The sequence below is a fragment of the Phoxinus phoxinus genome, assembly GCF_949152265.1.
Source record: "Phoxinus phoxinus genome assembly, chromosome: 3".
In the NCBI taxonomy this organism is placed as follows: Eukaryota; Metazoa; Chordata; class Actinopteri; order Cypriniformes; family Leuciscidae; genus Phoxinus; species Phoxinus phoxinus.
The window spans coordinates 35,174,459-35,195,527 of NC_136878.1; the positions used below are offsets into that span (position 1 = coordinate 35,174,459).

Below are 21,069 nucleotides of genomic sequence, written 5' to 3' on the forward strand. Positions count from 1 at the left end.
CCTCTGGCTCGAACAGAGCTAGGAAAAAAAGGCTTTAAATACAATGCTTCTCCTTGGAATACTTTACCAAACATCTTAAAGCTGAATATGCTTCCATCACTAAATGAGTTTAAGTTACTTTTAACAGATTATGCGTTTTATCCTTTGGTAAATTGCTGTTGAGATCCTTGATTGTGTTTTTCTGTTTTGATGTGTATTTGTATGTTTATGTTAAGCTGCTTTCCTGGTAGGGGTGGGCGATATCTCGATATTTACGATATATCGAGATATTTTTTAAACTCGATATGTATTTTGACATATCGTATATATCGATGTATTGTTTATATTTAATTTTGATTACGCCACTTTGCTTGTTTGCATTCTCTGTGCTGTGCTAGCTTTATACCGAAATACCGAAAGTTCGAGTAACCGAACCCGACCCGAGCCCGACAGGCATAAAGATATTTATGTTCGAGCCCGACCCGAGACCGGCAGTTAAAATCCCATTTTTTTCTCATACTAATGACAATTGTACGTTTGTTTGTGTGGAAAGCCCGCTTTTATTAAGCAACTGTAGGAAGGCAATCGGAAATGTCAACAGGACAAGCGCAACAGCGCGCGGAGCAACAAGCGCTCTTAACACCTGGTTGCGCGCACATTATGCACGTGTTTCATTGTCACGGCTACATAAATGTCCGCACACAGGAAGACGGATGTTATGGTAATATTTTACATGTATTTTAATCACAAAAACGAACGTTTGCATCAAGTGAAAGCATCAGGCACATCGGCTACCTACATAATAAGCTGTTTTAAATTTAAAATGTTCAATGCCTTATCGCGCTGATGTGACCGAGCCCGACCCGAACCCGAACATCATTTCTAAATATCTGTCCGAACCCGGCCCGGCCTGTCGGGTACCGGCGGGTCCCGTCGGGCTCGGGTCGGGTATCCATCCTCTAGTTCCAACCAAAGCTTCTAGCACCACAAACCTTTTCCACCATTTACAGACAAGACACAAGCTCGCATACGAGGAGTGCAACAGATTAAGGATCCCGGCCACTAAACCCACTAGCTCTGGCAACACTCCACACGCTACACAGATAACACTACACAATGCTTTAACGCGGAGTGTAGAATATGAAAAAAAGAGCGCAAGGTGGTGTAGCATCAAAATCCGTGGCATTACATATAGCAGTGGACATGGCACCCATTTCCATCGTTGAACAACGTGGCTTTATAAGCATGCTAAAAACACTTGATCCAAGATACAGTCTACCTAGTCGGCATTACTTTGCGAGACAAGAACTCCCGCGACTGTACACTACGGAGAGAGAGCGTCTTGCTTCCGAATTAGAGAAGGTTACGGACTATGCCCTGACTACAGACATGTGGAGCAGCAGGACATGCGAGCCTTACATGTGCGTCACCATATATTATATTTTGGACTGGAAGATTAAAAGTGCATGCCTTCAAACCACATATTTCCCACAAGATCACACGGGGGAAAATATCGCAGAGGCCCTCAGAGACGTAACAACAACCTGGATGTTGAATCCAAATGGACCCGTGGCCATCACCACTGACAACTGGCAGAGGATGCAATGTTTTGGTCACAGACTACATTTGGCGATTGGTGAGTGGAATATACCTGGTCTTACATGGGCGTGTGTGTGCGTGTGTGTGTGTGCGTGTGTGTGTGCGTGTGTGTACACATGTACACCGAAACTTTTTTTTTTTATCAATTTCTTTATGGTAAGTGGTTGCACAATTGATTTAAGCTACATTTTAACAAATGCATTACGTTAACGTTTAAAAGTTCAACTTATAATATGTGTTTAAATTAAGCTAAAATCAATTGTGTGCAATCACTTACCATAATGTTTTTATTAAATTCAATGAATATTTTTTTTCAGTGTAGGTTAGTCTGCTTGGGACTGCCTGGGTGTGAAATGTTTGGTTGGGTGGAAGGGAGTGTGGCAAATAATCTGGTCTTTTAAAAAAAAAAACAGTGTATTGCAGAATAATTAAAAAGGTAAATGTCAAAATAATAACTATTACAAATTAAAAAGAAACTATACTTATACAGTCACAAAATTAAGAGATAATTCATGTCTTGAGCTATTAAACTACATTTAAAAACAATTTATTTCATTTTTGCTTTTACTGTGTTACAGGTCATGGAATGCAAGACCCTCGTATCACACGGGCCATTTCTATCTGCAAGAAAACTGTGAGCGCATTCTCCTACAGCTGGAAAAAGGGGAGGGAGCTGGCCGAAGTGCAGGCACAGATGAATTTACCAGCTCATCAGCTCAGTACGGAGTCAACCACACGGTGGGGATCAAAGGGCTCTTGCCAAAGTCCTGTCTGCTGACAAGAAAACAAGACCTCTGGTTCTTACTTGGCAAGACATAGAGGTGCTAGAGGCCATCCAAAGAGCACTGAAGCCCCTGCATGACTTCACTGACGCTTTGTCAGGCGAGGAGTATGTGACACTCTCCTATGTAAGACCTGTGCTCCAGCTCTTTAACAGCAGCCTCCTTGCTCCTGAGAAGTATTCAGAGCCCTCTACCAGTGACTTGCTGGACATTGCTTCCTTTATAGACCCACGGTTTCGGGGGAAATATGTCAGCAGTGGGAAACTGGTTGCATTGAAAGACAGGGTCATCTGCGAAGCACAGAGTTTGCTGGGTGATCAGGAGAGCTCTGCAGGTGTTGACAAAGCTGTGCCTCAGTCCGCACAAGTGAGTGCCATAGCAGATCCTGTGGCCCCCATTGCTAAAAAGAAAAAAACACTAGCCAGCTTCTTTGTCCAAGATACAACCCCTTACTCTTCTTCATTCACACCTCGCGAGTCCATTGAGAATGAGCTGTCAAGCTATTTAGAGTCTGTATGTTTGGAGAGTGAGGCAGATCCACTACAATGGTGGCAGGAACATGAGGTTGCCTATCCAGCACTGAGCACCCTACCAAAAAAGAACCTCTGTGTGCCTGCCACTATAGCACTCCGTCTGAAAGGATCTTCAGCTGCAGTGGAAATATAGTTACTTGTCAAAGGGCTGCACTGAATCCTGACACAGTAGACAGATTGGTATTCCTTGCTCAAAATATTAAAATGTAAAAGAGTTACACAAACTCTTTTGTTTTTTGGCTATTTGTTGATAGCTACAACAGTTATTGCAAAGATGAGGTTGAGTTGAGTTGTTTTATTTTTGAATGAAAAGGCAATATGTATTTATTTTATTTTACATTTAAATTATTATTATTTATGTTACCAGGGATTTTTTTTAAATCCCTGCACTTTGTTCCTGTATGCACAGCCTACCTCAAGTTGAGTTGTTATATTTTTGAATGAAAAGGCAATATGTTATATTTCTTCCTTTATTTTACAGTTAAATTATTATTTTGTATACAGAGATTTATTTTTTTATGTTGCAGAAGCACTTTGTTCTTACATGAACCTCTTTGCACTTTAATAAAAAAAGACTTGTATTTGGCATAATTTGTTTTTGCAGTAGTTTTTGGGGGGTTATTTTCCCTGTAAAGATATCGAGATATATATCGTATATCGAGATATAGCAAAATATATCGAGATATATTTTTTGCCCCATATCGCCCAGCCCCATTTCCTGGCGACTAGGTCACTCTTGTAAGAGATTTGAATCTCTGAGTTTTTAACCTGGTCACATAAAGACTGACTGACTGACTGACTGGAGGAGTCTCCGCATGAAAAACCCACGACTGGCAGATCAACGTGCTACTGCATTTCTCTCCAATACAATAGGTAATTAAATGTGTGGAGGATTTTATCTTTGACAAGATGATTGACAGATCAGTTTACGTGACAGGATGCGTGTGTGAGCAACAGAGAGCAATCGTTAAAGAAGCTATTTTATGACGTGAGAGTAGGCCTATGTCCTAAAGTGTCTACTCTAATACACACTCAAAAGTCTGTACTTTTTCATCACAAAAAGAGTAGGCCTACATAATTTTAGGGCGTAGTACGAGTAAGTGTTAGGCGAATTGAGACGCAGCATAAGATATTTTTAAGAATGTTGGTAACCAGACAGTTGACAGTACTATGGTATGGAAGTCATAGCTACCATCAACTGTCTTTGATAAAGTGAACTATTCTTTTAATGGCTCCGCGTAAACCATAGGCATCACTAGGCCATTTTTAGGGGAGCTTCAGCCCCCCAAAACTTTCTGCCTAGCCCCCTAAAAATTAGTGATTAAGTGTAGACTACACATTCGTGTTTGCTTCAGTCTTGTTATAATCATATTCAGCGTGTTCTTCCTCTTCAATCCGCAACGGCGCAGAGAAGAGTGCACGTCAGAAACAGAGGACAGGGTGTGTGTGTGTGTGTTCATCTGAGCCTTATTGGTCTGTCACTGCTCGTCAATATCAGAATATTTGAGATGACTAAAGTAGGCGGGCTTTATGTTCACAGAAGCTGCTGAGCGCGAATTTTAGCAGAGTGACTCGACGCGCTTCAGTTTACGGTCAAGTGCGGGATAAGATGTATAGCTAAACTAAAGATTTCATATTTGACCGTTTTTAGGTCATAAATGTTAAACTCATCACAAATATAATCAGGCAACCTAATAAACTTTTGTCTATTTTCGCCATTTTGAACTGAAAATAGGCCTATGTAACAACTTATGTAATGTAATAATTAGTTTACTGTCAGTGTGAGGGGACAAGACACATTAACAAAGCCGTTTTCATCTTGTTAGGCACAAGATTAATAATGAATGTGTACATATTGAAAATTAATATAATACAATTTGTAACCTTCAGTAAATTAAAAAACCTCAGCTTTAGGAGGGGAAAAGAGACAGGGCAAGATGAGGAGACTGAGAGAATAAGAAAGGGTGATGGAGAGGGCAGGTTTTGACAAATAATCTACTGCCCGCTAACATGATTTAAAACTATTTCTTATCCTTTTTTTGGCATTCTAATGTCTTGAAATGCACATATCAGAGAAATAAAACAATTGAACCCTCTAACAACCTCAAATGTAGGACCTATTTGATTATAAAGCCCTGTATTAGGCATAAGATAGCCTATATTGTGAATGAATTTAATAGTTATTTACCTAGCTTTCCTAGTCGATTTCAGTAAATGAACGCGTCTGAGAATATGATTCATAGGCTAAAAATCAACCTATCAGTTGACCCATATGTTTACTTTCTTTACTGGCAGACATAAATGAAAAGCCTATATCAGTCAAAGCTCAGCTTTAGGAGGGGAAGAGCCAGGGCAAGATAATGTCACACAAGATAGTGTGATGCTGATGAGGAGAGATAAATAATCAGCTGCCCACTGACATGGTTTTAAAGCTGTTATCCAATTTAATTGGCCTTCAAAACATCTTAAAATACACATTATGTAGATATATAGAAATCAAAATTGTCTCGGGGGAAACCCCCTAACTATCCTACCTCACATTCAGGACCTCAGTGATTGTAAAACCCTGCCATATGCATGTTAATGAAATTATGTAATAGTGAGCAGAAAGTGTTACTTTAGTGTAAAAAAATAAATAAAAATCATACCCTCATTGGGGGCTTAGACCCCCTAAAATGAAAATCCTAGAATCGCCCCTGGCGTAAACTAAACGAAGCAAGGGTGTAGCACGAAGCAAGGTTGTAGCGTTACATTCAATCAATTTTAAGGCACGAAGAAATTATTTTCACAGGGGGGAAAAAAGTTTAAATGTGTCGTTTTGATTATCAAAATTATTGACTGCAGGGAGGCTTTAAAAGAGGATGAGAAGCAACACAGCAGTATAGTTTCCATGTCCATTCTTACTTTCTTTACCTGTCCGAAGAAGATCTGTGGACTGAAGCATCTCGTCTCCTCTCAAAGGTGCTGGTGAACTGCTCAAAGCAAGCATTGATAGAACTTACAACATCAGGCGGAGGAGTTTCGAGGAACAGCTCTGAGTGCGAGTCCAATTCTATCAGATCTCTAACGTGCGGGTGCGCCACAACCGGTACGAACTGCTGCTTGTTCGGCGACTCAATTTGCGTTCTGACGTCTTCGCTTCTTAGAGCCATTGTTTTTTTTTTATTTAATATGACATGAGAATTGTCATGTATTCGTAGACTTGCGTGATATCGATTATTTGTGCACCTCTAACGGGCGATTATGTGGCACTGGCTCCAAAAGATTAAGCCTGAACACAGAAGTACTGATCAAAAACGAAAATGCAGACAACGTTTGCCTCTATGCCAAACATATCCACATGTGTTAATATGGCGGGCGCCATGCAGCAGTTCCGCCCAGGAAATACATCAGCTGAAGTGTTTGGTAAAGCGCATGCGCATTCCATCATATGGATTATGATCAGCTCAAACCATAGACAGTATATAAACTGGACACAGCGAACCCATAGGTTTCAACGGAGAGAAATGAAGTCAATTAGAAGCACTCACTTCCTGATCGCAAGGCGAACTGCGCAGGCTCAAACTGAGCTTGACGACGTAGATGTGACGTGAGCAACCTGTAGGTCTTCTAGTAGCGGTGCCGAGAGAAATCTGAATCATTCCCTTCCGAATCTCGCAGAGACGGAGAGCGTGAGTATTAGCTGTCCATGAGCTAGCAGCGGGAGCAACTTTATCACTCTCTATGAGCTTCTCCCTCGACTTTATGCCTCCACGTCCTCCCGATTGCTTGCGAGCTTCTCTGCCTGTCCATACGGTAATTTTTCGACTTGTGCGACAGAGTCGCGCGGGTATGACGCAATCGTTAGCCTATTTTTACAAAAACTGCTTCTACGGGGCCATAACGTAAGATACAAGGTAATGGAGCCTTTTATACATTTTCGTGTTTCTTTAGAAATAAACAATGGACAAACGGTGTCTTTAAACGCCTCAGATGTAAAGTTATTCGCTGTCAAAGTGACGCCAAAATGAATGGGAGTCAATGGAATGCTAACAGCAGGTGGGGGTCCGCTAGCCAATGGCGGCGCCCAGGTCGGCTTCAATGTTTTTCGGAACACTGCCCCCCTGGCTCAAACAAGCAAAACACTTTTTACAAAGCAATTGCAAATGTTTAATTGAAAGTGTTATCTATTAAATACAATTAGCAAATCATCTAATACCATTAAATATGAAGTATCTTTACAATATGTGTTATTTAATGAATTTGTAGGTTTTTTTTATTTTATTTGTATGAAGAGCTTGGTTAATCAGGCCAATAAAAGACTGTTAACTACAACTCTTCCTTTTTAGTGTACAAATACATTAAATACAAACTTATAATATCATAAAAACCATAGGTTCATGGGCTTACACCACAGTCTATGGCGTACATGGGGGTTTAAAGATCATCGCCCCTAGCGGCAAAGAACCATTGACATTTTGAAACGGTTATGACGTAAAGAAGCCTTGTTTACTGTAATCACGTGACTTTGGCAAATACCAAACCATACTCGCACTGATTCAAAACAAAAGGTTTTTAAATGTTTCGAAGCTTCATGAAACAAGCGGAGTGGTGGTAGAAACGAAGCTTTTCAAAGCTTCTAATCAATTAAACAATTGCTTTGCAAAATGGTTCACTGTTTTGAAGCGCTGGTGACGCCTGCTGGTCAAAACAGTGTAAATACAACAAAAACTCAGGCCAACATGCATAAAACACAGTTACACACCCATTTAAAAATGTTGTATTGAAAGTAATATATCCAATGCAATTAATCATCTAGACTAGAGATTAAATATAAAATGTCTGGAAAATATGTGTTAATTTAATTTTCAGGGCTTGTTTTGTTTGTTCTATGGATATCTATGGAACAAACAAAACAAGACCTGAAAATTAATAAAATAACACATATTTTACAGACATTTTATATTTAATCTAGATTATTAATTGCATTGGATATATTACTTTCAATACAGCTAAACAGGCAAATAAGAGACTATAAACTACTATTATTCACTTTAATGATACCAATGTCTCATTAAAACGTCTAAAATTGATAAAAACTAATAAGAGATTAGGTAAAAACGAATTAACCACGGAGACTTGTTCAAACGGAGACTTGTTCAATGGTTCGCCAATGGGGGCGATCTCAGTGAATCCGCATGATTCATTGGTACACGAAGATCGCTCCCTAGGCATAGATACATAGATGCCTCATTTGCGGCTGTTTCAATGGGCAGCTATCTCATATGGCAGCGATACGTAAACCGTCCGCCATATTGGAGCGGTCCGTGGACATATAAAAATAGACTCCAGCAGATGAAGGCGTCAGCTGACACTACGTTAAAAACGTACCGTAGTAAAAGTAAAGACATTAAAAGTACTACGGTAAAACGTGTAATATTGAGTTAATAGTTATAAAAACACAAACCAACACATTCTCACCTGTAAACAGTTATCCCATTTCATCGGGAATTGAAATCTCGGCAGTTTCACATCCAGAAGCTACCCTATGTTGTGGTGTCATTGATTCTTACTGTGAGTGACGACACGCTGACCGTTGCAAGATGGCGGGCGCGACTACGTGTCTGGAGCATATAGGGAGCGGTGGGTTCAGGGTATGCCCCCAGCGGTGAACCATTGAAATGTCTAAACGTTTCGACGCAACGTTTACTGAAATCACGTGACTTTGGCAGTTTGATACACTACTGAGTCTGAGAGATTAATACACCAAGACGGATGGCAAACACAAGCAAGACCGAAAAGTTCCAGCTGCATGTTCCAAATCTCGAGGAGTTATGTCAGGGTAATTATCGCATTTCATTTTAATGTGTGCATTTAGCTGCTGCATGTGCTAACTATTTTTATTGTGCTTGAGTAAAACCAAATGACATGAGTCCAAAGTTCAACATGACTATTTTAAATCATTTTGATCTTTACACACATTTAAAGCAGACTAGAAAAATTAGAATATCGTGCAAAACATCTGTGCTTTTTTAAGTCCAGAGTAAACGCTGCCGTCTCAGTCAAGTCAAGTCATCTTCATTCATATAACAGTAGCCTAGCGCTTTTAACAATGTAGATTGTTTCAAAGCGGTTTTACAGTGATACACGGATACTTTTAGGCAAGGGCGAAATTGTCAATCACACATTGGGGGGGACAGCTGTGGGACTTTTTGTGGTGGCGCATGCACACATTTTTTTAATCAAAATAAAATAAACGTCAGAGTCCGAATGTTTGTAATTGTATAACACAACAAGGAATTTTATTACATCGGATCGTCAAACCAACGTATACTCACCCTGTAATGATTACAGCATTGGCATCAATTACAAGCCTGAATTGACAACAAAGCGGCCATGATCTCTCTCTTATATTCTTCTATAAACATATAGTGGCTATAAACATTTTTATTAAATTACTGTTACAGGATAACAATTTTCTAATATCAAGTCTTGAGCAATGATAGTAAAGCAGTTATGTACTAATCAGGGTATCTGCACATTTTTTTAAGTCAAATTTAAGGCTTTTTAAGACCTGAAGAAATCAAAATTAATACTGTACATTAGGGGTGTGCAATATTAACAAAAATATATCTCTATATTTTCAAAGTTTTGTTGATAATACCATTAGATGATATTTTACTGATTTTGTACTGGTACCCTGGCTGGTTTAGGCCTGTTGTTTACATTTACATTTGCATTGTTGACAGCAGACTCAAGAAGATATTCCTATTTAACATATTCTATGCAGTGGTCTACAGTAGTGACTGAAATTAACATTTTTATTAAGGGGCAATATTTGCCACCTTAAATTGATTTCCAGGGACATTTTCACCTAAATATGGAAATTATTTCTAAACGTATTTAGAGGTATGCATCACCTTTTAAGTCAAATTCTAACATTCAAATTAAATTCTATTAGAATAACACAGCACCACTGTCAAATTAAATAATTAAATTAAAATCCATCCTTGCAGTGCAGAGGTGACACAGAAGCGGCATCCGAACTGGCATTACTATATATTTACACTTAATGTGCAATTGTATAAATAAAGCTATTCATTAAATATGAAACTAAACCCGCCAGTAGGTGGCAGTAAGTGACTGTCTTAATAGAGAGCCTAAGTCCCGCCCCTCCGCTTCCGGCTCATGGGACCTTATTTCGGAAAAAATATGTATGGAAGTCAATGGCGAGAGATAACTTATCTTTTTATTCCGTCTGAACTGTCCCCTGAACTACACATATGATGTTTGTCAATTTAAAAGGTAAATATGAAAGTCAAGAAAGTCGCAGTTTGTCATAAAACAGAAGAGTAACGTTTAGTTGTATGTGAAAATCGCTCGATGAACTACATCTCTCGTCTCGCACTATGTAGCCTACGTCACAAGATCCGTTGCTCGTATGTGTGTATTCTGGCTCAAAACACGAGTCAGGCATGACGGCGTAACGTTACGATTATAATGTAAGACTATAGAAAAAATGACAGACGTTAGCTTCAGTAAAGTTAGCTTCATTCATTGCGAGAAAAGGTATGACGTCGCATGTGCGCCTTCTGGGTTTGTAGTCTTTGTAATTACGTATTTTCACAGTCTTATACCTCAGCAGTTTTACATCAAACTGCGACTTTCTTGACTTTAAAATGTATCTTTTAAATTGACAAACATCATATGTGTAAATCAGGGCACAATTCAAACGAGATCAAAATATTTGTTGTCTCTCGCCATTGACTACCATACAATATTTTTCCGAAATAAGGTCCCATGGTGGTCGACCGGAAGGGGAGGGACTTAGGCTCTCTATAAGCGAGTTGTTGGAGTCATTTATTCAACCGATTTGCCGATTCATTCATTGAATCAAATGATTCCTTCAAAACGCGGATTTTAGTTTAAAAAAAAATCGCTGTCTGTTGGACTACAGTTTCATTATGAAATTCTCGTCGGCGAAATAAAGGGGGAAACAAACAATATTGTGTATAAAAAGTAACACACAAATGTTAACTTTATTGTTAATTTAACCGTTGTATAAAATAAATACAGTTTGTAGGCCAATGTAGGCTCATACAGTAGGTCCTATTTTCAAAATGCTGTATTAAAAAAAAAAAAAAATAGGAAGAATATTTTTGCATCACAATTAAATTCTTGACACATCTTGACAGGGCGCTTGACAGGGCAGAGAGAGAGAGAAGAGAGAGAGAGAGAGCCCCGGCCGCGCGCGCGCACTCACCCGAGCGCTGTCTGCTCTCTCTCTCCCTCGCGCATATTAATCAAAATCAATTGATACGATGGTATCGAGAGAAAAAACGTGCAGTTACGTTAGCTAGCTGTCGGCTATAGCTTGTCAATAGTCCCTCCCATTCATACAAGCTGTATGTGTATAGTATATTACAGTCGAAATTCACAAATTCTACAATTCGAAATTCTAGTGAAATTCATCGTTATCTAAGGGATTATGTCAGCCAAATACAGGATATTTACCATTCAGATATATGTGCCAAATGTCTTTCAGATTTCGCGCTCCTAGCTCTTCTTCTGTTTGGTTTTTTCCTAACTCACTGACGGTGCACGAGCTACTAAAGGTATAGGGAAACCATGACATGGATTTCAGGAGAAATCGGTTTTTGTTAATGTATAGTAGGCTACATGAACAAAAACCTATTTCTCCTGAAATCCATGTCATGTTTTCCCTATACCTTTAGTAGCTCGTGCACCGTCAGTGAGTTAGGAGAAACCAAACAGAAGAAGAGCTAGGAGCGCGAAATCTGAAAGTAAGGCCAGTCGAATGGATTTGGGAAATAGACCGGCCGGGATTTTATATTTTCGGACATCGATATTGCCCGCATAATCAATCATACAGTATGATCAAATATTGGGGGGGACAAATTGTCCTTCTTTGAATATTGGGGGGGACGTGTCCCCCTGTCCCCCCATACAATTACGCCTATGCTTTTAGGTAACAGAGATTGTTCAGTCTTTATAGTGTTTCTTGAATAAAGATATTTTCCATCTAAAGTCAGTTTTGATTGATTCACTTCCGTCGCAAGGATCATTAGGGCAAGGTTGGGAGGGTTGCTTTCAAAATATATTCCGTTACAGTTAAAAAATTACTTAATAAAAAAAGTATTCAGTAACGTAATCCAAGTACCACAATATGAAAGTAATGTAATCTGATTACTTTTGGATTACTTCAAGGTAAAACATTGTTTAAAAAAAAAAAAATTCACAATTTAACAGCCCTAAATATATATTTACGTAAAGGACTATACAGACATCTAGTGGCTATATGGTATTATTACAGAATATTTTCTTTTATTTTTAACTAACATGTACAAGGAAAAAATAAAAACATAACATTTAAAAATTCTACACACAATCTACATATTAGGCCTAAGTTATTTTACAATGGGCCTACATGTTGACTAAAGCCGTGATCTTTCTTCATTTGTCTGACTGAACTTGGGCATTGGCAGTGGGAGTTCCCCTACGTTACCTAGACAGCGAACATCCCGTTAAAGATACTGTAGCATCTCACAGGAGGCCAGAGTTCAGTTAACTGGTTTATTGAACAGAAGCACAACGTGCAGGCATTCAAACACAGGGCTGTGTCTCGCCCAGAACAGCAAAGAGACAGAACTTCTTCAACTCAAACACTATATCCCCAGGGGGTCCGCCCCTTTCCCCAGACCACCAACCAACAGCGCGCCCAGGGTTACACATAGCAGATAACAGCCTTTGACAGTCGCTACAATACAATATGTAACAATTTTGTAATAAAAGATCCAAAAATCACTTGGATAGTGTGATATATTTCCTGCAGTTATGTACTTACAATATCCCAAAAGTCTCCAAAGATTTTTTATTTCAGAGAAATTCCAATTTTAAATAATTGTCCGTCCCGGAAAAAAATGTCGCCTGTCACTGACGCAATATCCGCACTATCCTTGGTTTCCGCAATATCACGTGGACAAATGCGTTAGTAAAAAAAAGTTCCTCTAGCTGGGACACGAACTCGGGTCTCCCACGTTAAATGATGGCACACTTGCCCACGACACTATTGTGATGCGTGGGGCCTATATCAACATTAGAAATTATACAAAATTGTCGGCAACGTCCCCGCACCCACGCATGGAATAGCCTATTATGATTTCCGTCATTATTTAGTCCGTGACCGAGATTATGGCAGTGCAATTAAATACAATCGGATATCTGTGTTTAAAAAATATTAAGTCATTACTTGCAAATGTCCGTTCAAATTAAATTTTACTACGATTGGTTTGAACACGTAAAACAACACTTCATTAACTATAAACATCCTAAAACTACGCAGCATTAACCTAACAAATCATTTGACAAATAGATTTAACAGGATAATATAGCATAACATTTCGCGTTCCTTGTAGTTAATTAATTATCATGACATAAAATTTCGCATTCAGACGTACAGGTAATACAAAAACTAATAAGTTAGCTCATCCGTGATCATGATTCATTAATTCCATACGTCTCTGGATGTTGAAAACGACATCTCCCATCGTTCCACTCTCCTTCATAGCATCATCAAGATTCGCCTTTGTTTTTGTTGGAAACAGCGCCCTCTTGTGGCTCAAAATCGTACATACTGTAGCTTTAAGAGAGAAGAGATTAAGAAAGGACATTTTGAGTACTAAAAAAGATACTCTCCTAATTTCTACAGATTACAGCATCCATGAATTGAAAGCGTTTTTACCCGCGGGCAGCATCGTTACTAGCAGCAGTGAGTCAATCTGCGTCTGAGGAGACTGTAGACGGATGTTATTAGCACGTGCACCAGCGGGTGGCACACGTGAGTCATTACTGGCAACAGAACCAGGAACTACTGTATAATCAAGCAGCGCTTTATATAGTGTTATTATGCCAAAATACGTATTTGTTAAGTTTTAAATTAAACCATTGTAATCCTGAAAGTATTCCCCCTTTTTTCAAAATGTAACTATAATCTGATTACTAAATTTTTTGACGTAACTGTAACGGATTACAGTTACTGGATTTGTGTATTCTGATTACATAACGCCGTTACATGTATTCCGTTACTCCCCAACCCTGGTTATTAAATTAGAGACCGCTAAGACGACATCGTTCTCTCTACAGACTTTAAATGCGAACCTGTGTGAAACGCTGATGGCGCTCACGGGCGCATTATGAATTCATTCTATAGGCTAGTTATGCGCAGTGGCGGCGTCAGGGAGGAGCTAGGTGGTGCCAGAGCCCGTCTACGGAGAGCCTTGCCACTCCCTATTAAGTCCTATTTTACATAATTTTGGTTGTAGTTCCACCAGAGTTCCACTGGGGACATTTCGCCCATGAGTGCAAAATGAATGGGAGTCTATGGAGCTAGACGGCTAAATTTGTCTCTGTCACCCGATTGCCGTTGAGAAATCTCAGATTTGATTGTAGGTTTTGCAAGTTCAACATGGGTTATAGGTTGAAAGTTGAATGAACGAGTACTTATGTCCTTTCGATTTCTTACAGGTTGAGTTGTTGTTGCCCATAACACGCTAGCATTCTGCTAATGAACGCTGATTGGTCAGTGAAGGACTGATTAGGACCAGAGATGCCACTTGATGGCATCGTGGCATCCGAAGCGGGACCAGAATATTTTCTAGCAAAAACTCTTCTAGCACGTGTATTTACCTGTGTCTGCTGTGTTGTCGAATGCCTCGAAAGAAAAGAAAGTGCAGAGTGCGAAAGCACCAAAGTGACTGAAGGATTGCCGTAAAACAGTATCTCTGGTCGTACGATGTATATGACATCATTGACATTTTAAAATACTTTTTAAAGCACAAAAGTGACTCTAAAAAAATCGAACACCCAGCAATGTGTAATTTCTTTGCATCTCCTTTCGAATACAACATTCAAATTACTAGACAAAAAATTGTATCCTGAGAAAAGTGGATTTTGAGGGGTATAGCTCCATAGACCTCCATTCATTCATTCTGCACTCGTCCTGTGAGCGCCCTCATATGGAACTAGAGTGTAACTGTAACCAGTTTAGAAAGCGGAAGTTTACTGAGAGTGACAGTTCTCCCCTTATTAGACATTATTTGGTGGTGCTGTAGCTCCCCCTATAATAGCCATAGCACCTGCCCAGCACCCCCAAGAAATGTCTGTAATTTTTTATATTTATATTTTAATGTCATGTTTGAATAGTCTTTTTCATGTTGTTAAAAATGGGAATTAAATAATCATTTTAAAATCGTGAGTGAGTGGGCGGGGGCGCCGTGACTCGTGAGCACTGAGCGAGCAGCAGGTACGAGTAGTGAGTTGTCGTTGAAAAAGATGGATAAAGCAAAAAAGCTGTCGGGGGCTAAAAATAGAAAACGAAAGAGGGAAAAGGAGATGGCATGTACATTGTTGCGACAGCAGCTAAATACCGGTAAGTAGATGGTGCAAGGCAACAGGTAGGATTTAAAGTGTGACATCCAGGCATATAGGCTAATGCCATCGGGACTACCGGGAGATTCCTGGTGGGCCGACGTGCTTTTTGGGCCGATACATCTCATACTTTTTTTCTTTTTAACGGCCCTTAAAACTCGTGCATCGGCGGCCCATTCGTTTTGTTTTGTATTGCTTAAGTGACGGCGCTGGGTTAGAGCCGGTGTAATGCATTGGTCAAAAAAAGTCAGCGTTAGTTTTTTTTTTTTTTCCTGATACACCGGCCCATGAAACGCGTAGATCAGCGGCCCATTGGTTCTTTTCTTGATTGACACTGGGCTGGGCCAATCACATCTTTAATGTGAAGTATAGAAATTAGTTCAAAACTAATTATGAAAGTTTCCGTGCATTTGTTTTACAATATATGGCTATTACTATCATGGGATTAATATTATAATTATTATGTAGTAGTGTAATGTAGACAGACACTGTAACTAAAAGAGGTTTGAATTTTTCTTTGTTTAATTTGCACACTGAATATGGGTTGGAGGCGAACCCCCCTAGACTCTAGGGCCAAGAGGGACAAAGGTCAACTCACCACAGCTTTACCAACAATTCTAGTCAAGTCAAGTCATCTTCATTTATATAGCGCTTTTAACAATGTAGATTGTTTCAAAGCTGCTTTACAGAGATAAACGTATAATTTAAGGTAACAGATTGTTTTGGCTTTATAGCGGTTCTTGAATAATGTTATTTTCCAGCTAAAGTTAGTTTTCACTGATTCACTTCCGTCGAAAGCATAATTTGTTATTAAATTAGGTTATTAAATCATCGCTCTGCTGCAGTATTTCAACCGCATCAACATCTATTCCATGTGATAGTATTAGATCTAGAGTATGATTACAGCAATGAGTAGGTCCTGACACATGTTGTCTAACTCCAATTGAGTTTACAATGTCTTTAAATGCCAGTCCCAATGCATCTTTTTCATTATCTATGTGTATATTAAAATCACCCACAATTAGTACTTTATCTGCAGCCAATACTAATTCTGATAGAAAGTCCGCAAATTCTTTGATAAAGTCTGTATGGTGCCCTGGTGGCCTGTATACAGTAGCCAGCAGAATTTTCAAACGTGATTTATCGTTTACACTATATATTTTTACATTAAGCACCAACACTTCAAAAGAATTATATTTAAAACTAGATTTCTTAGTGGTTTTGAAAATATTACTATAAATTACAGCAACACCTCCACCTTTGCGTTTCAAACGAGGTTCATGTTTATAACCGTAATCTTGTGGGGTTGACTCATTTAAAGCAATGTAATCGTTTGGTTTTAGCCAGGTTTCTGTCAAACACAGCACATCTAGGTTATAATCTGAAATCATATCATTAACTATTAGCACTTTTGAAGTAAGAGATCGAATATTCAGCAACCCAAGCTTTATCATTTGCTCATCTGTATTGTATCCGTTTTTTATTTGTTGAACATCAATACAATTTTTAACCTTAGATGGGTTTGAACGTTTTTTGGATTTCCAAAATCGGGGAACAGACACAGTCTCTAAATGATGATATCTAGGTGAAATAGTCTCTATGTGATGGGATTTATCTGACCTTGGTGACGTGAGGCCGCTAGCAGATGGTCAGTTAAGCCAGTCTGTCTGCTTCCTGACCTGAGCCCCAGATTGTCATGTTTTATCTCTAAGACTATGAGCCAAATTACTAGAGAGAAGAGCAGCACCATCCCAGGAGGGATGAATACCATCTCTTTTCAACAGGTCAGGTTTGCCCAAAAAACTTTTCCAATTGTCTATGAATTCTATGTTATTTAACGGACACCACTTTGACAGCCAGCCATTGAGTGAACACAATCTACTAACTATCTCATCACTCCTGCGAACAGGAAGGGGGCCAGAGCAAATTACAGTGCTTGACATCGTACTTGCGAGTTCACACACCTCTTTAATATTAATTTTGGTGATCTCCGACTGGCGGAGTCGAACATCATTAGTGCCGACGTGAATAATAATCTTAGAGAATTTACGTTTAACATTAGCCAGCACTTTTAAATTTGCCTTGATGTCAGGCGCTCTGGCTCCCGGCAAACATGTGACTATGGTGGCTGGTGTCTCTATTTCCACGTTCCGTGTGATCGAATCACCAATTACCAGGGCACAATCAGCATAATTCTCAGTGGGTGTGAGAAATAATTCTGTGAGAAACACTGGTATTGCTATGACAGTGTAGCTTATAGCTTTTTTGGGGGGGATTCATCACTGTGGAGTATAGTTCAATTGTATTAATAAATTATAATTTTGTACTTATTTCATCTGTTAACTCTCAATTAATACTTTTACACACACACATATATATATTTATTTATTTATGCTTATAGTCGCGGAACGAGTATAGTTAATGCGAGCGTGTACGCATGTGTATATACCAAGGGTGGTCCGATGCAACCTCCATAAAGAAACGCCCCAAAATTCAAAAAAAACCTTCTCTTAAGTGTTGAGCATCCCCATAGCACCTCAACAGAAAATCTCTGGAGCCACCACTGGTTATGCGCATTTGAATATATGTGGCCAGGTTTGTAATTCCCTTCAAACCAAGCCTTAAACTACTTGTCTGGGCTTAAAATTTTGAAACAGAATTGTATCACTTCAGGGTAGATACGCGAAAACGAAATTATCCCGACAACGCTTTATCTGTAGAGTGGTAAAGAGGTCCTTCACAGGGGAGAGACTAGTAGGCACTTGGGGTCCAGGCGAAGGTCCTTCGTCAGATCTGGATACAGCCTGGATCCGGCAGGCTGCAGGGAAACCTCGGGACTAAAATTAGCGTAGATGCCATTTTTCTTATGATGTAACGAGTACATCAGGATTTATGGGAAGTGTTCCCAGTTCCGGCTGACGTAATCTATGCAGCCTAACATTGAGTTATAGAAGTCTATAATGTATTATGTGAATGCAAGGTCAAAGAGATGTGTCTTTAATCTAGCTTTGAACTGACAGAGTGTGTCTGCTTCCCGGACAATGGTAGGAAGACTGTTCCAAAGTTTTGGTGCTAAATAGGAAAAGGATCTACCGCTAGCAGTCGATTTTGATATTCTAGGTATTATTAACTGGCTGGAATTTTTAGATCGCAATAGACGTAAAGGACTATAATGCGTTATTCTAAAATACCAGGACATTTTAGAGCACTTCATGCTTCCTTCAGCAGACAAGCTTTATGGAGATGCTGACTTTTCCAGCAGGACTTGGCACCTGCCCACACTGCTAAAAGAAAAATGACACAGTGTAGCTTTAAAGGTGTGCATAACTTTTCATAATAGATAATAATAAAGCAATTGAAACTATTAGGGATGCACCGATATGAAAATTTTGGCCGATACGATAATTCTTTATATTTGAAAGCCGATAACCGATATATATTGGCCAATAAATCTTAATCCAAATTTTGATATATCTTTTGAGAGCCTGATTACAAAAACAAAAGGCTCACCATTAAAAGCCATGTTCCAAGCACTTCAGCATAAATCAAACATACAGTTGTGCTTAAAAGTTTACAAAGCTCTTGCAGAATCTGCAAAAATCGTTTTAAAGGTCTTATTATTCTTGTCCACTTTTTCCACTTTGGTTAGAGTGTAATGTTGCTGTTTGAGCATTAAAAAAGATCTGCAAGGTTACAAAACTCAGTCCACTTCAAAGGAATATATTTCAGAATCCCCTTTTCAAGAACTACAATGAACAATGTATGTTTGGACTACAAATCGATTTTTCCGGATCTTATGAATTCACAATGTTACTCATTTAAATAATCTTCGCCCACGGAATACGCAAAAAGGGGGACGAGGCCTGTTGAGATGTATTAGAGAAGACAGTGTTGTCGCGTGTGTTTCCAAAACTAGTTTGTTTGACCCTCATATGGCTGACAAACTTAGTGGTTAATTTATAATGTTCATGAAAATTATAACCCCAACGTTTATCTGTGTGCTGCACATTGTATGCAGAACAGCTTTTTTTGCTTTTAGAAGCTCGCGCTTTTGTAAGATGGTTTAACACTCCTTGGTTTTGTGATCTAATACTGTTTGTATTACCTTTTTGTTTTCCCAAAAATTATCATGATTAAATGGTGGATAACATCTTATCTATAATGTATAAGAAAATTACAAAAAACATACCACTCTGAAACATCCTGTGAAATCCGTGCTTGCAAAGTCTGTGCATGAAATCCGTTCTGGACGATCCTCTTGTTCATAAACATTGTCAGGGACTGAATCGGGCTCGAATTGGTTTTTAAAAAAATGACCCCATTCAAAACTTTACATACCCTTGATTCTTAATACTGTGTGTCATTACCTGGATGATCCACGACTTTTTTTTGTTTTTTTTGTGTGTTTTTTTGCGATGGTTGTTCTTGAGTCCCTGATTTGTCCTGAGCTGCACAATGTTCTTCAGAAAGATCCTTCAGGTCCTGCAAATTCTTTGGTTTTCAAGCATCCTTTGCATATTTGAACAGCATACTTTCCAGCAGTGATTGTATGATTTTGAGATCCATCTTTTCATTAAAATATTTTAATTTATTAAGAAAGGTTCAAACATTTACTGATGCTCCATAAAGAAACATGATGTATTAAGAGCCATGGGGTGTTCAAAACACTTTTGGAATTTGAAGATCAATGTAAATTGTATTTAATATGTCTTCTGGGAAACAATTATCTTCTGTTGCTTCCGAAGGACAAAAAAAAAAAAAAAAAAAGATATTTAAACAAAATAAGAAAAATTTGGACATCTTCATCCGGTTCAAAGGTTTCACCCCCCTGAAATTGGTTCCTGTTATGATACAGGGGGAATATCGCACGGCTGGAAAAGGCTCTCATCCAATCAGATTCAAGACCTGCAATAACTTTTATTATTGTAGTCATGGAGTTTCCCGATGTGAACTGTCAGTTTGAAGCAGTTAGTCAAGCCTCCACAGACAGTGCGAGTTCCTAAGCGAATTCCAAATCCACACGAATGGCCCGTTCAGGTCACAAGCAAGAAAAACTCACTGTTTAAAGATTCAAAGCTAGTCTACAGTCCAGTAAACGTTGGCAACCACTTTAGGTTATTCTTGACTGTGCCATATGAAAGACATTTTTCTAGTTTGCTGTGACTGAAAACACACATGAGAAACACCATGAGACAGGAGAGACTCTTGGACATTGCAGCAGAACATTGATTGCATTCATGTAGATTTGGATAAAACCATTAATCGCTTTGATGCCATGCCTGGTGGATGCCGTTTAGCCCTTCACAGTGGTGTAGCGGATTGGCAGGGCACATTAAATTATTATTATTATTTTTAGCCTACTTTTATTATTACAAATTAATTTTCCCCGCAATAATTTCACAACGCTTAACCAACGTGATGTGAGGATATTAAAATATTAGTTAGATTAGCTTACTCCTCATTTCAAAAACTGATTGATTAACACAAAATACTAAAAAAAAAAAAAATCACTATGGGCCACGAGAAATATTAAGAAAATAAATTATATTAATCTCTCATTGTCTCTAAGAGAATATGTGCCATTAATGCAGTGTCAGATGGCAAAATCTCGGTTAGTTTTTACCTCCAGTTTCTGTAGTGAATAATTGACTGGCGTTTGAGACTTCTTCACCAGCATAACTCTCACGCAAAGTTTGCACATGGCTTGTGTGATATGATATCTACTGTCTCACCTTCATTGTTTAAAGACC

At 38.9% G+C, this 21,069-nt stretch overlaps 2 protein-coding genes across 3 annotated transcripts in view; one reads left to right on the plus strand and one right to left on the minus strand.

The window, feature by feature from the left end:
• Nucleotides 1-8,448, minus strand: part of pho (phoenix) — a 71,500-nt gene extending 63,052 nt beyond the window's left edge. The window contains exon 1 of one of the 2 annotated variants that reach the window (XM_079605781.1): nt 8,354-8,448. Coding sequence is in view for 1 of the 2 variants with exons in the window: in XM_079605780.1 (XP_079461906.1) it covers nt 5,807-6,045 (239 nt within the window). In the remaining variant the exon portion in view is untranslated. Of the gene's footprint in view, nt 1-5,806; nt 6,455-8,353 lie in introns of those variants that run through there. The other variant, XM_079605780.1, reaches the window with a different exon arrangement.
• A 91-nt stretch (nt 8,449-8,539) lies between these two features.
• The window catches only part of cUnh11orf54 (chromosome Un C11orf54 homolog), a 37,788-nt gene continuing 25,258 nt past the window's right edge, over nt 8,540-21,069 (plus strand). The window contains exon 1 of the mRNA XM_079605782.1: nt 8,540-8,714. Within this exon, the coding sequence (XP_079461908.1) occupies nt 8,648-8,714 (67 nt within the window). The 5' untranslated portion in view covers nt 8,540-8,647. The remainder of the gene's footprint in view (nt 8,715-21,069) is intronic.